Source organism: Labrus mixtus, chromosome 2 (assembly GCF_963584025.1).
Source record: "Labrus mixtus chromosome 2, fLabMix1.1, whole genome shotgun sequence".
Taxonomy (NCBI): Eukaryota; Metazoa; Chordata; class Actinopteri; order Labriformes; family Labridae; genus Labrus; species Labrus mixtus.
In genome coordinates, this window is record NC_083613.1 from 30,955,947 (window position 1) to 30,971,889 (window position 15,943).

General features: G+C 44.8%; 1 protein-coding gene across 11 annotated transcripts in view; it reads right to left on the reverse strand.

Moving 5' to 3' along the window:
- adgrl3.1 (adhesion G protein-coupled receptor L3.1) overlaps nt 1-15,943 on the reverse strand; it is a 117,609-nt gene that overhangs the window by 73,426 nt on the left and 28,240 nt on the right. For all 11 annotated transcript variants that reach the window (XM_061061374.1, XM_061061306.1, XM_061061366.1 and 8 more), the window contains exons 3-5: nt 13,360-13,469; nt 3,936-3,950; nt 1,972-2,760 (exon numbers count right to left, since the gene is read on the reverse strand). In XM_061061374.1, the coding sequence (XP_060917357.1) occupies nt 1,972-2,760; nt 3,936-3,950; nt 13,360-13,469 (914 nt within the window). The remainder of the gene's footprint in view (nt 1-1,971; nt 2,761-3,935; nt 3,951-13,359; nt 13,470-15,943) is intronic.

The following is a 15,943-nucleotide window of genomic DNA, read 5'->3' on the forward strand; positions in this document are numbered from 1 at the left end:
CTGCTTTATTTAGATCCTTCAGCTTTCTGTTGTGTTTGGGTAGAACTATGTAAGAACCAACACATGCAGGTTGAAGTGTCGGTGAACGATGACAGCCTTTTGACAGCAGCCTCATGAATAAAACACCAACAAATACGTTAAAAGGATGAGTCAATTCCAGGTTCAAGTGTCTTCAGATTGTCATAATAGCACTGTATGAAAGCGATATGCTGCCTTCAGACACTCCTGGATCCATTCTGGAGGACTGCATTATGATTTGTTAAGAAGCTGGGGAAACTCAGGAGAAGGTCAGCAAGCGGTAAATGTGTAAGAAGCACCATGACCATGTAATGCTTAAAGGGGACATTTTACGAAAAATCCACTTGTACTGTTTTTTTTAAACATTTATTTGGGTTAACCTGAGTGTCTACTGACCCACAACATGTGAAATAAATCCATCCAGTCCTTTGTTTGTGGTCTACATAAGTCACAGAGAAACAGAGAAAAATGCTCTGTTTCAAATTTGCTCTCCTTGTGACATCACAGTGGGATTCTGGTAAAAAAATAAAACACCCTCCCCTCCCCTGGTATCTCCACCCATGGACTCCATCCTTAGCCTAGAACAAAACTTTTGCGCAGGTCCGCCATTTTTATTCTCACTACAGAGGAGTGATCGTGGGTTGGCGGCCTGCCAGAACAACCCCCCACACCCCCTCCCCTCCCCACCGGATTGCTGATGGACGGTCTACCTCCCCCCACCCCCTTGCTCTCTATCCCTCTTCCTGCATCTTATCCCATCTCTCCCCCTATCCCTTTCCAAGCCCGGCGCAGTCTAGGCCTGTGAAGACTGTTTCGTCATGAGCCGGTGATCCGGCCGAAGATTTCTGCCTTTTAATAAGGCAGTTTTTTCTTACCACTGTAACTTTTGCTGCTTTGCTAAAGTGCTCATGATGGATAGGCCGGATCTTTGTAACATAGCAATAAGTAAGGTCCTTTACCTGCTTTTTGTAACATAACAATGAGTAAGGTCTTTTACCTGCTTTTTGTAACATAACAATGAGTAAGGTCTTTTACCTGCTCTTTTGTAATGTTAACAGACAATGAGTAAGGTATTTTACCTGCTTCTTGTAAAGTGTCTCGAGATAACACTTGTTATGAGTTGACGCTATACAAATAAAAGTTGATTGATTGATTGATTGATTGATGTCTACGGGGAAAACTCAGGGGGGGTCATTTCATTTAAAGAGACACACACACCAAAACGGAGCGTTCTGAGAGAGCTGGTTCATACAGGGTCACAAACCTCCTCTGGTGCTTGATTCATGTTATATTTTGGCCAAAGCACAGCACAGATGTTTCATTTAGACCACAGGGGGACTGTTTGAAAAGGTGAGAAAGGGGGGGTAATATTTTAACTTTAACATATAGTAACATCATAAGACATCAAGGCAGACTTTATGATCTGGGTTATTTTCAAAGTTCAAAGTAAGTTAAGTGAATTTTAACAGCAACTCTACAGGAAAAAAAAAAAAACTTCAGATCAAATAAAACGGGTGAATCCAGGACAAAGTCTGTTTGATTGTACTTCTTAAAGCGTGCAGTAACCATGGGTGTGGTGCCGGGAGAGAAGTCATAATTGAGAATCGTGACAGCACAGATGGTGATTTTCTTCTCTCTCCGCCTTCTTAAGTCATTTTGCAGAATTAATTATTTGAGATAGATTAGCAGCTGTAAGTATTCCTTATGTCACAACAATGAAAAAAAGAAAAAAAGATTTATCATAATGAATATTCAAATGAATGAATATTAAAAGCACTACAAAACATGCCAAGGTATTCCATGTGAGGATTAACTAAAATCCCATCACAGCTTGTCCCAGTAATTTGGTGGGCAAAGGTACCCGATCCTTCATCTTTGTTTTCTTGTTTGATTACTTGTTCAAAAAAACGGAAATGAAGACTTGCAGAAAGAGGAGGAAGGGGTGGGACTTACCATTGTTGCCGAAGTCCAGCGAGTACTTGACCACGTGGTAGTTATTCCACACGTACAGCAGGTTGTCTCTCGGGTTGTAATCCACTGCAGCGATGTACTGGTACGAGTTGGGGAAGGGTATGTTCACCGTCATCTCCTTGCCCTTGTCCGTGTTGTACATGTAGTCGATTTTGTTCCCTGTCCCTTCGTTGTCGTCGTCCTCGTAGACGGTTTTGACCACGTACAGGACGCCGCAGATCATGAAGGCGTTGGAGGCCGAGCGCTTGTCGTAGCTGGTGTCCGACGAGCCCTCGATGCGCAGCGTGTACGGGTTGAGCTGGCTCACCACGATGCGCCCGTTGTTCTGCTCCGTGGCGTAGATCACCCACAGGCCGTTCTCGTCCACCGCCAGGTCGATGTCCGACTTGCCCCCCCAGCGGTACGGCGAGGTGTCGTGGTAGTTGGCGTTGGCGATGATGGCCTCGCCGCTCTTGATGCGCGTGCGCAGGTCGAACTTCACGATGTTGCGCGTGCGCTCCTTGTTGAAGAAGAGCGCGCCGTCGTAGACCACGAAACCGGTCCCGTCCACGCGGTGCGGGAGCTTGTAGGTGGTGGTGGGACGCCCCGCGATGAAATCCTCCTTGGACGAGTACTCTGTCAGCGTGTCCGTGCGGTACGGCGTCCACGGCATGTAGTAGATCTTGTCCGAGGCCTGCAGAGGGTCTTTGCACCAAGCGCCCGACTGGTGGTCCGACTCGAAGAGATGCTCGCTTTGGTAGACCCCGCGCAGAATGCCGGGGCACAGAAAAACTGAGGAATAAATGGAACAATGTTTCCCATTAGATATATTTGAAAGCAGCCGCTGTGAAATGTCAACGACTCTCTCTAGATTTGCAGACGGCGCCTGTGAAATGTTTGCCTGTGAATGTAACACCGTGTTTTAACTTAACCTCAACCACCAGCGAGCGACGATGACATGATAGGCTTACTGTGTTGTGATTTGGATGTTGTATTGTCACTGTCATTCTCACGCACAGACGCAGCATGCCTCCTATTCAACAGATAATACTCTGCTCTCACAGCTACCAGGAAAAAAAAGAGAAAAATGGCACATTTTGTTCTACTTCCCTCCTTCCCCTCTATTCCCATTCCTCCCCTCCCCGGCTCCTCATTAGTCTCATAGCTCTTTCTTCTCTTCCCTGCCTTTTCTATCTCTTGTCAGGAACAAACCCAGACTGTAGAGCTGAACGCGTCTTTTATCGCCTGCTGTTTCTGCAATTGTTACGATAATTCATTCCCCACTCCCCGCGCTTGGTATTCCCATTTTGGAATATGGGGGTCATGTTTTACGAGTGATGTGGGAGACGTTGTAAATTCTGGGAAAGCCAGTGCGACCAGAGTCGTGGGGACCTTTGTAATTTAACTGGAATGTTGTCACACACACACACACACACACACACACACACACACACACGCACACACAGAGTCAGACAGGCCAGATGTGCGCTGTGGTTTTTTTGATTCTCCCCAAGAACACAATTCCAGATCTGACAGCAAAGGGCTGGGAGTATTGATTTAATTTTCATTGACTATTCAAAGCGCCGGCATAATTTTTCCTATCACGGGAAAAGCATTTGAAATATGAAATGTCAACGTAATTCTCTTGTTCATTGGCTCATCATAAAAATGTGCTCGACCCAAGGAGAGTTTGTTAAGTGACATTCTACATGATAGCATGGAATAATACGGGCAGGGGGGGGGGGGAGTGTGTCTAATGAGAACCAGTGTTTCCAAATTGCCTCTATAGGCTGAGATCAAGATGTCTTAAAAATAGCAGCAGCGACTTTGAAAGAGATGTCATTCTGCCATGAGGTACAAAACGCTTCAGGCACCAGCATCAAATAAGTGACACCCAACCCCGCTTTTTTTTTTTTTTTTTTTTTGGAGCATTTGTGAATGAGGGCGCGCTTGTTTTACAGACTTACCTTTTTGTTCGACTTCTGCGGGATCCATAGGCGGAAGGTTTGATGAAAGAAAGGGGGGAAAAAAAGACAGAGACAAGAGACAAAAATAGATTAATGATGCAATAATAAGGAAATCATGATAATACAATCGCAGATCTCCATAATCGTTCTCATATTTCATCCTAACCTTGTGAGAGCGCCAGGATGCTCTCCATGTGTGATTGGTAATAACATTACGTAAGCGTCTGCGGAGAGTGCGCTGCAACGGGGAAGGCTATCTGACAGTAATGCATCTCACATATGTCACACACACACACATATGGGGGAACAGACACAGGGAGAGGAGGAGGAGGAGGAGGAGGGAGAGCGAACACACAGGAACGACGTGGAAAAACAGGCATGCATTCAAAGTATCTATTGTGGTCCTTATCCCGACAAAATACAGCGATACATAATGACCTGAGGTAATGAGCTCTTTATTATATGCTAATAGCAACACAGCAATGAAAACCAGAAAATTGATTTGATTACCGGGATTGGATTTCAGTGGACCAGCCAAAACCACCACATTAACATGCTTTCTGTAGCACAGTGGGTGAGCAGAAAAAAAAAATGCTTTGTGTGTGTGTCACCTACTCAGTGTGGCACTGTGTATGAGTGTGCAATCATCTGTGTGTGGAGGTGGGAGCATACTGAATGCACTGGGTTTGCCTCAACCCTAACACCAATTCCCTGTCTATTATATTCAAAGCTTTATCCTCAGAGCGTCGACGGAGGGTGGTGCATGTTTGCCGCCCCGATGCAACGAAATGTGCACACTTGCTCGGAGCCTCTTAAACATATGAATTCCATTCCACCTTGTTCCCAAGGGGGACCGAGTGGAATGTGAACACGGCAGAAACCTAATCCTGCAGGCGGTGCCCTTGTGTCTTTTGAGACCGTTAGAGACCTGCTGAATGGAACTGGTCCCCGGAGAGGAGAGGATGAGAGGAGAGGAGAGGAGAAGAGAGGAGAGGAGAAGAGGAGAGGAGAGGAGAGAGGAGAGGAGGAGTGGAGAGGAGAGGAGAGGAGAAGAGAGGAGAAGAGAGGAGAGGAGAGGAGAGGAGAGGAGAGGAGGAGTGGAGAGGAGAGGAGGGGAGAGGAGAGGAGAGGAGAGGAGAGGAGAGGAGAGGAGAGGAGAGGAGAGGAGAAGAGAGGAGAGGAGAGGAGTTGAAACCTCAGATGCAAAACATTTGAAGGGACTTGCACACATATAAAGCCCACTTGCACTACATATTGCACATTACATGCATACATTCTTAAACACATTAAAGCAAAACTCATCACAAACCGCATGACGTACACAAACATATGTGACACAGATGCACACACACACACACACACACACACACACACACACACACAGGCCACCATTAAATCCTTGGCTCATGAAAAATGCATGGTAACTAGTGCGGCTTAGCACAACTCCCGATAAATAAGCAATCTCTGGAAGGAGATCGTGTTAAACCTAAAACAAGTGTGCACAGTGTGCACGTGTGTGAGAATGCGCGCGTGTGTGTGTGTGTGTGTGTGTGTGTGTGTGTGTGTGTGTGTGTGTGTTGAAGATATAAAATGGTTCACCACAAGTAAGGAAGCAGTTCCCTTGTGAGAAAAGCTTGGAAAGAAAGCAGATAGTGTGTCTGTGCAGGGTGGTGGTGTGCGATGGAACGACTGATATTGATGTAGCAAACACACACACACACACACACACACACACATTTAAACAATACAAAGAGACACATTGTGGTTGAGAAGACGAGGATTAATGACACCAAACAACAAGGACTTCACACTGCCTGAGCGTATTATAGAACCTCCCAGACACAAAGGAAAACACGCAGAGTTCAAGGTTGCCGGCAGCTAATAGATTTAAAATGAAAAAAGTGTGGCGCCAACAAGTACACCGAGTGGCACACAAAATGTCAAACAAATGTCATTCAATTTCGTGTTGCCGCTCGACGTTTCACTAGATTAGCAAGAAGCCTTCGTCGGTGACCTCATTGCAATATTTTTCTTTCTTTTTTTTTTTTTCCGAGGCAACTCTATTTTTATTCTCCATGACGGGGGGGGGGGGGGGGGGGGTAAAGAAATGAAAGCGCTTCACAAATCACAGTCACTCGTCCTTTCAGGATTCGCCGGAGTAGGTCGGTTGAGATTTTTTTGTTCAAAGGTCCTCTCAAGGTTAGCTGGAGCGTGCGAGATGATGAAATAGATGAGAAGTCTTTTGAGCTGCAGCTAGTTCAGCGCGGAGGGTGGCTCCAAGAGGAGGACGAGGAGGAGGAGGAGGAGGAATATGAGCTGTGACAAGTTGCCAGAAGTGCGTCCTTGTTTCCGCGAAAAAAAAAAAACGTCAACAAGAAAGCATCGTCTCTCCGTCTTCTCTCGGTGTTATGCGTGATTGAATCCCGCAGAGGTGCGGCAGCGTTTTCTATCTGATATCTTTGACTGATCATTTGCAAAAACACTTAGACTGCACTGCTGAATAGTTAGTTGTGCAGCTGAACAAAAACAAACCTGAAGGCTCTGAATGAATATTAGAAAACAAAACAAAAAAAAAAGCAAACAGCAGCGCTCTGTTTAGCTTCACATTCATTAAAAATCATTTAAATATTCATTAATATCCCGGCTGATATCTTCTCCATTTCTCTGGATTTCTTTAATCACATGAACGGCTCTGACTCTGTACCTTCGGATGCTTTATTCCCTCTCTCTCGATTCCATTTCTACTTCTCATGCAGACGCCGTGTTAACCTGACTGTGCTGCAGTGTAAAGATAATTAGCATTTTTATTGAAAGCATATGGTTTATTAAAAAGGTATTCGTCTAGGAGGAAGTTGTGTGTGCGTGGGTACTCATAGGTGTGTGTTACAGAGTGTGTGATGTGGAGGCTCGGGCACGCTCTCTGCAGACGAGTGGCGACAGCAGCCTTACCACTATTATCTCTGATCTCCAATCAGCTCAGCCGGCTAAAGCCCAAGGTCATTTGTGGACACAGGCGTTTACTTCTCCCTCTCTCTCTATTCTTCCTCTAAGTCCTCTCATCCCTACCTTCCTTTCTCTCACGCTGTGCCTTTTCTCCTCCTTCATTCTACTCCTTTTTTTCCCCCCCTCTTCCTCCCGATTTCCTCTGACCACCTCTCTCGCTGTGTCTTTTTTTTTTTTTTTTTATCAGTTAATTCTCTCTGTTCCTCGTCTGCTGGCCTCGTCTAACCTATTTCTCTCTATATCTCCGCTTCGGCTGCCGCTCGCTCTCTCTCTCTCTCTCTCTCTCTCTCTCTCGCTCCCTCGCTCCGTCTCCGTCCTTCTGTCTCGTTGGTTCCTTTCCATCTTGCCTCGCTCTCTCTGGGAAAACACAAAGTCGTCTGCATATGTGTACACACAGACAGACACACACACACACACACATACAGCAAAACTGTAACTGTGCACACTCATAGAGAGACACACAAACACAAGGACATGATCCTTCGCTGAGAGTCTCCACGGCAACACGCGCACACACACTTCTCATGTTATCGTGATGAAGTTATTCCAAGGGTCCAATCTGACAGAAGTCTTTAATTGGACAAACAAGAAGGTGATTGTATCTTTTAATTAGCTTTCCTACGGAGCCAAAGTCTTTGTCTAAAATAGGCTGCATGGGTATTACATAACATATCACTGCTTTTGTGATTAATACACTAAATGTGGTAGTAGGCTAATTGCTTCATAACAGCAGTATGAGAGAGAGAGAGAGTCTACTGCAGGAGGATGAGGAAGTAGACATAATCCACGTTTTATTGTAAGTGGACGACCATGAATTGAAAACACAGATATCCATGCATCTTTTTTTTTTTCTGCAGGAAAAGCAGATTTGCACAGATTAAATGTCTCGGTGTAGAACAGCTGTCTGGGAGAAGCACTTTGTACAGTTGTGTTCTAATGTATGGATATTTATAGTCCGCCTGCAGAGCAATGAGCAAGTATACACAGGTGGCTAATTACCGCCAGAGCTAGCTGGCTATAGTTTGGCACATGACAGCCACACTCTTATACCACAGAGGGAGACAAGAGAGAAAGCGAGAGAGAGAGAGCACTTGATTTTTTTTTTTTTTTTTTTAGCTCTGGAAATCAGCCAGAAACCTGCAGAGCGGGGAGGAGAGAGGAAGAGCTGTGAAGGTATCGCGAGCCAAAAGAAAAAAAAAAATCCTCGAGTTAAAAAACGGTAAAGGGAGGCGGAGGATGCTAAATTTCCCTGAAAAACTGAAGCATACATAATTTAATTACCTGTTTTACAACCCACTTTGAGATTTGTTTACAATATCTATGTGGTGGGGGGGGGGGGGGGGGGAGACATAACAGCTTTTTCGATTCCAGCATCAGGAACGCTCAGGAAGAGAACATCCACGCTGTGAAGTGGTGCCCCGATTATGGTTTCCCTTCATTTGCAATCAGGGGCTCTGATTAGCAGAGGTGACGGCCTCGGGGTCACTACTAGTGCACTTAATGTCCGGGGACGACTGCTTGAGTTATGGTGGTCTCTTGATGTCACAGCCCTTCGTGAGCGCCGAAGCCGAATGTAAATGGGATGATTTGTTCCGAGTTGCAGCTCGCGAGCGTTTTAAAGAATGCGACAGTTTGAGCACACTGTCATATATTCCAGAAAACAAGCCTTGTTTTATTGATCCGTCCTGATTTATGATAACACTTTGGAGATATATCACCGCTTAATGTCTTACAAAATGTGGCTTTCAAAGGAACGCGGCTGACAGCATTGATTTGCTGTGTGAGGCATGCCAGCTTGATCTTACCCGTCTGGATGACTGGTCTGAATGTCTGCAAACAGCAGTGTCTTAATCGTAGTTGCATTTTAAAGAGATGTTTCTTTGATGCAATATAGTGGGGTGGTGGTGGTGGTGGTGGTGGGGGGGTGGGGGGTGTTGTTAAGGGTTTTGTCAGGGAGGTAGTCCCAGCCCAGGCGTTTAAATGTCAGATATGGATTCTCTGTATCCTCGGCTGGTTTTACCTTCATACAACTTTTCTCATGACCAAACACACCCACAGGAGCCAGGTAGTGTATCGCAGTGCTACCTGATCCAGCCTGAACACTTAGTCAGTACACGGAAGCTGCTAATGTACTGTCAAAGGCGCTCTCTCTCTCTCTCTCTCTCTCTCTTTCCATTCCTCTTCATCGCTCCATCTCTCCCCTCTATGTCCCTCCCCTCTGTTAGCCGAGCTCTCTGATGACTTTGGTTTCAGATGCTGGCTATTTTTTGCTATGGAAGGAGGGGTGAGTGGGGGGTGGGGGGAGGGGGGGCGGGACGTTACCCTGACCGACCCATTGTTTATCAGATCAGCATGCAACTCATCTCCCCCTTGCTCTCAGCTGCTGCTCTTTGCAGTGGTGCATCGACAAAACGCTCGGCGCTCCATTTTTAAAGCTCTTGCAAGTTTTACATTCACAGGTGATACAAGAATCACACACACACACACACACACACACACACACACGCCTTGTTTTGATGCATGCGTGCGCGGTGATGTTTGAGTGGGTGCACGCGCACTCGGTGGGGCATTAAGCAGGTATCAGGTTGTGTTTCCATCTGCTCCAGAGAGGGCTCTGATAGTCCTATTATTTAATCTGCCGGTCATTCTAGACGCCAGGCAAGGGCTGTTTAGCCAGACATAATTGAATGCTTCAGTGTGAGAGATCACCTTGGCCGCCTGTATGGACCGTGGTGCCAAGGCGGTGCTCTCAGACGACGTTAAGACAAAGAACCCCCAACAAGGAATTGAGCTTTTTCTGAAAAGCACTTTAGAGGGAATTGTCGCATGAAGAAGTGGGAACTCTAAAAAAGCTTCTTCAAAGTGGGGCTCATTTCTGTCACAATATTGTTGAAAAATGTTCCATGCTTCAGTATTTCTACGATACCCAGTGATTAAAAATGATCATATATTTGTTATTTTAATGATCATTGTTAATTCTAGGTACTGAAGCTTTAAAAAACGACAGATCTTCAGTCTGTTCATCATCTCGTAAAGATGCAAAAGTTACATTTCTGTCTCTTTAAAGTAAAAAGCGAGCAGAGGAGATGACAGCAGGTGTTATACTGTCTAAATCAGTGGTTCTCAACAGGCGGGTCGGGACCCTAAAGTGGGTCGCAGAGCCATTTTCAGTGGGTCATGAATGTGTACTTTTGTTAAGCACTGTTTTAAACATGTTTTGTAACTTCTAAAATCCAAACTGAACGATTCTTTGAATAAATAAATCTGATTGATTGAAACATTTCAGAAATCAGGGTCGTGAATTTTTCATGAAGGAGTCGGTGGTGGGTACTCAGGATTAATCTGTAGAGAACCCACTGGTCTAAATTGCAGAAATTCGATCTTTCGATTCTTGATTTGATTGGACAGTGGATAGAGGATGAAATCAGGGAGAGAGAGAGAGAGAGAGAGAGAGAGAGAGCGAGCGAGAGAGAGAGAGGAGTGACATGCGGGTTATGAGCCACAGGGGGCGGGACCTAACCTCTAGGTCATCTGCGCTCCTCGTATTATACCCTTAAAGAACAGAAAACTTACGGGCAGTTTACTCACAACAGCACTTCTCTGCAAAACCTTTCAAGTGACTCTCACTCCAAATTAGGATTGTTTTTCACCGCTTATAAAATTTGGAGATAAGACCTAATGGATGTTTGAAGATGATTTTTTTTTTTTGTTGTAGTTGTATAAAAGGCCTTTTTTTCTTTCAAGTCGCACTCCAGATATTTTCCTTTTTTTAAGGCGCAGAGGAGTTTGTAACAAAACAAAAACATGCCAGCAATGAGAAGCTGTGCACGTCATGTGCACTGAAATTGACATGTTTTCACTTCACAACGCCCACGCTGCTTCCCGAATCGTCTATGTGATCTTTAGAAGTAACACGATGTATCAAGGTCACGCAAGACGGAGCGGTGTGAAGGATTCAGTTCAACGTTTGCATTGATCAAAGGAATAATCTGCCACAAAGACTGAAGTGCACCAAGTCAAATGCAACTTGATCTTTAAGTGGTCTTTAATTTCTGCACAAAGGAGGGACTGTTATTATTTATTTATTCATTCTTAGCAGAAAGTGAGTTTTTCAGCTGCTTTGCTGCTTTCTGGTCAGGAATTCAACCCCAACAGGGTTGAATTCCTGACCCTTGACTCAGCAGCCAAATAACAATATGTGTTTTGTCTTTCACATTTAAATTCCTTTCAGTCTATTTCATTCGAATAAAAAGGTATTATGAAGGCGCAGGCGGCCTTGTGGTTAGAGCGTGACCCCCATGTACAGATGCTGAAGTCCTCGACATGTGCAGCCTGGGTTCAAATCCGACCTGTGGCTCCTGTCCCACATGTCATTCCCCACTCTCTCACTCTCTCTCTGACTTCTGACTCTATCCACTCTCCTCTCTCTATAATAAAGACATACTAGCTACTTAGTAAGTCTATTGCTTATGTTGGCTGGCAGCAAGCTGGTTACAGCGGTGGCTGTGTGTGTGTGTGTGTGTGTGTGTGTGTGTGTGTGTGTGTCAGCCCGCCCACACACAGCTACAACATGTAAATATGCAGAGAAGCTGGAGAACGGAGCTGCAGATACACCAAAAACTCTGGTGAAAACTCTGCAATTTAAAAAAAAAGAAATTACATTTCTATTTCAGTTCAAACATTTCTCAGCCATGTAGCTGATAGCCCTCAAAGACAACCTGCCTGCCTTCGGCCCCTGGCGGGTGTTATTTTCAGGCCCTGCATCCCGCTATGTGCCAAAACATCACAATCACTCGCCTTTGAAAAGACCATTTCAATGCTTCTTGTAAAGAGTCAGAGTAAAGAGGAAGAATTAGGGAAACATTTGCTTTATGTTTCTACTTCTCATATTTCACCATCGCCTCTGTCAGCGTTAATGTAGTGTGACATAAACATTAAGGGGAATTAGACCTAAACGCACTAAGGCACATCCCTCAACCCTTAAATATTTATTGCACACTCAGCTGTAACGTAGATTTTTGTGGACAAAAAAAAGTGTTTCCCTGTTGTTGGGATATTTTGCGAGCGTGTCCTCGTGAATGTTTCACCCCAGTGGATACAACCTCCCTAGTCTGTTATCACATTGTCAAAGGTCATATCTCCATCTGTCATTGCTGGAACAAATCCCAACTCTTTCCTTCCTGCGGACTTTCCCAGCAATGATCTTCATGGTTTCCCTCAAACGTTTACACCTAGATTAAATTGCTATTATTGTAATTAAATCTGCATAATGTTGGTAATAAATCAGTATTAAACATGCCTTTTAATAATCAAAAGTTAGCAAACAAACAACTAATATGTAGGGATTGTTTTAAGAAACTAAAAAGTAATGTTTCACACGGTCCCCACATTTGTTTCACTGATGATGTCATTGTCACGATACCATGGCAACCAAAATATAAGCCCTATGCACCTCATAATGGGTCATTTATTGTTTTTCATTTTTCAAAAATTGCACCAAAAACTCTTACACTCTGTCTCAATAGCATTAAGACATTGACAACAATTCAGTGCCCAAATGTTGTCAATGTGTTTGTTCAATTATGAGAGTCACCTCCCCTGCTCTCTGTATGTTTGTTCTTTATGAGACGACTATGGAGTGAATGGACCACAGCTGCTGCTCGCTCTCATTCTGGTTTAAAATAAGACAGAGGATCCGAAGTTTTTTTTTCAAAGCTTTAGTACTTTTTAAATTATCATCATCATCATTAAAAAATGCAGATTGTATTTTTTTAATGATGTAATGTGGAATTATTAAACCTTTAAGATGAGGTGGCATATTAAATGACTGAGTATACGACCATAATAGAGATAAGAAAAAACTTTGGAAACATTTTAAAGGTCATATATTTTAACTACTTTTAAATAAGTTTAAATTAGTCTTAGAGTTTCCTAAAACATGTCTGTGAAGTTTCTTGTTCTAAATCCACTCTGATCCTGTATTTGATCGTGCCTATAAACCCCTCTATTTCAGCCCTGCTCAGAACAGGCTGTTTCTGTGTCTGTACCTTTAAATATGTAAATGAGCTGTGTCTGACCACGCCCCTCTTTGGAAGGGGGTGTGGCTCAGACTTTCTCGCTCCATGTCCTATTGTTTACGGTGAGAAGGCAGACTCAGTGAGCAGAACAAACACCTAGCTGTGGGAAACACACCTAGGGGGAGGGGCTACTGCCCTTTGTGATGTCATGAAGGGAAAATCTCCAAACGGCCTGTTTGAGCACACATTTTCTAAAAAGTGGAGCAGGCAGAAGACGGAGAGGATGGACTTTTCTTTTAATTGGGGGGTTTGTAGACGGACTAGAGACACATGTTAGTGTCAGAAAACCATGATAAAGTGTGTTTTGCATAACACGTGACCTTAAAAAAAAAAAGGATACTTACTGTATGGGACACACTCGTATTGGACTTCCAGGTATTTGTAAGTGCCCGGGCAGGGGTCAGGGAAGACGTCAGGCCCAGCCACCACTGCACACTGGGTACGGTTGTTGCATCTACACAAAGAAAGAGACGGGCGTGTTAGTGGAGCATCCTGATGATACACAGTTATGTGACCCTTTGGAATGATGCACACATGTCTTTGAAGGCCGAAGCACACAGGAGCCTGTCATATGTGAGGTGATATATGGTGCGATGTATTATGTCTACACTACATTCACCTTGGCACGCGAGGGTCATCTGTGTTTAAGGACTCTTGAGATTGACAAAAGAGCAGGCAACATGCGATCACTGGTACACCTGGAGGGTACAACAATGTAACTATTCACTGGGCTCGTACAAAAAGTGGTCAAACAATGGCTACTGAGCAGCTGTGCGTGCATGCGTGTGTGTGTGTGTGTGTGTGTGTGTGTGTGTGTGAACTGTAGTTGGAACAATAACCCATAGCTTTAAGAGTATTTTGCCCCCAGAGTACATATAATTAATCTTAATCAGCAGTGGGACACACTCCTCTGACCCACAAAAAGTAAGTAATTCTCTCTCGTATTAACAAAGGTTTTATATTGCAGCCCAGTTGAAATGGTAAATGGATTGAGCTCGTATAGCGCTGCTCAAAGCGCTTTTACACCGCAGGTCACACCTACACACCCGTCCACACACTGATGGCAGAGGCTGCTAAAGTGTCCATCAGTATTCACTAATCCCATTCACACACATTCATACACCGCAGACCAAACAGCGGACGCAACTTTGGGTTCAGTGTCTTTCCAAATGACACATCGGACATGTGGCTGCAGGAGCTGGGGGTCAAACCCGTGACCCTCAGGTTAAGAGACGATGACTCGACCAACTCAGCCACAGCCTACCCCGCAGTAAAGCCTTATGCACACACGCACTCCCCCTGAAAAATGTCTCGAAAACTTCAGGAACAGCTGAAATCTTTTCACAAGTTGCCTGTTTACATGTTCACCTCACAGCGGGAGGCTTTCACTGTCAGACAAGCTGTAGGCAGGACGTGGCGTATAAAGGAGGACGTGGAAATGGAAAATGAAGCGCCCGGAGTCTGACGCTATGATGACCCATTGATGTTGTAAATGTGTAAAAGGATGTATTCACAGTATCAATGAATGCTGGCGAGCAGAAAAAGAGTATGAGGCAGCGTCTTTATGTGAACCAAGATCCAACGTTCACACATCGCGCAGCTCAACCACCCAAGTTTTTTTCTGGGACATCTTCAGGAGTTTTTAAATGTATGTGTGAAAACACCATGAATGACTATGTTTAGTCTAAGTGAAAAAGAGATCATCGTTCAACTTTAAATTAAAGGTGTGTTGTAAAGTGATAGTTTGTTCTTTGCGGCTTGGCTGCTGTTCTCTTGACAGAGGAGCCGGGACAGGAGAATGATCACACCAGCGGGACGTAGAGGAAGTGTGACTTCACTGAAATGTATTTTCTATGAATAAGGTTTTGCAGGGTGTGTCGCACAGCGCTGCATGTGCAGAGCCTGAGCATTTAGAGTTGGGCTCACAGGTTTTCAAAGATTTCCCCCCCCCCCCCCCCCCCCATTTTGCTGCGTCAATATTCTGCTGTTTTCTCTGCCGTCTTGTTCTCGTTTGCTGTCAAAGAAACAAAGTCTGAACAGATTCAACAAATGAGCGTGAGTGAAGAACAAACTAACAAGCAGAAAAGAGGAAAGAAGCGGCTTCACTACGTGCATGATGATCACACTGGTCGCTCACAGGCTCCTTGATGTAAACATCAATACCCTCGCCCACTCGCTCGCCAGGAATTTTTCTTGAATATGACCTGCTGCGTCCGCCTGTCGTCTCAGCTGGACTTCAAATTAAATTTTGCAAGCGGGCTGAAGGGAAAGATTCTGGGTACAGTCAGGGTGAAATATCCAGCTGTGCGGGGGCGCCGGTAGCCTAATGCTTAGTGGGCGCGCCCCCTGTACGGAGGCTAAAGTCCTCCAAGTGGGCGGCCCAGGTTCGAATCCAACCTGTGGCTCCTTTCCTGAATGTCATTCTCCACTCTCTCTCTCCCTGATTCTGACTCTTCTCACTGCCACACCTCTAGAATAAAGCCATAAAAAGCCCAAAAATAAAACAAAAAAAATGTCAGCTCTGCGCTTAGCCTACACGTACGGCTCATCCTGAAAGTTCTGTGACATTTTCAGTGGGTTCTTTCAGTGGGCAAGCAGGGCTAAGCCCCTCCCTTTCTTACTACAGCCTCTCTACATGGGTGCGCGCAACATAACTGCTAGGCCGGTGGTTCTCAACTTGTTTAGCCACCACCAACTCCTCCATGAGAAATCGCGACCCAAAAGTCTGATATTTTTCAACCAGTCAGATTTATTTACTTAAAGGCTTTATATGCGTTTTTTTGATCCAGCAGATGTCGCCCTTGAGCACCAGCATGAAACCGAAACAACTCGCGCTGCATTGTTGTGTTAGCATGCTAATGCTAGCGATCTTTATTATGCTCGTATCTTCACACTGCATGTAAATTTACCTGAAATGAGCGTGATCTA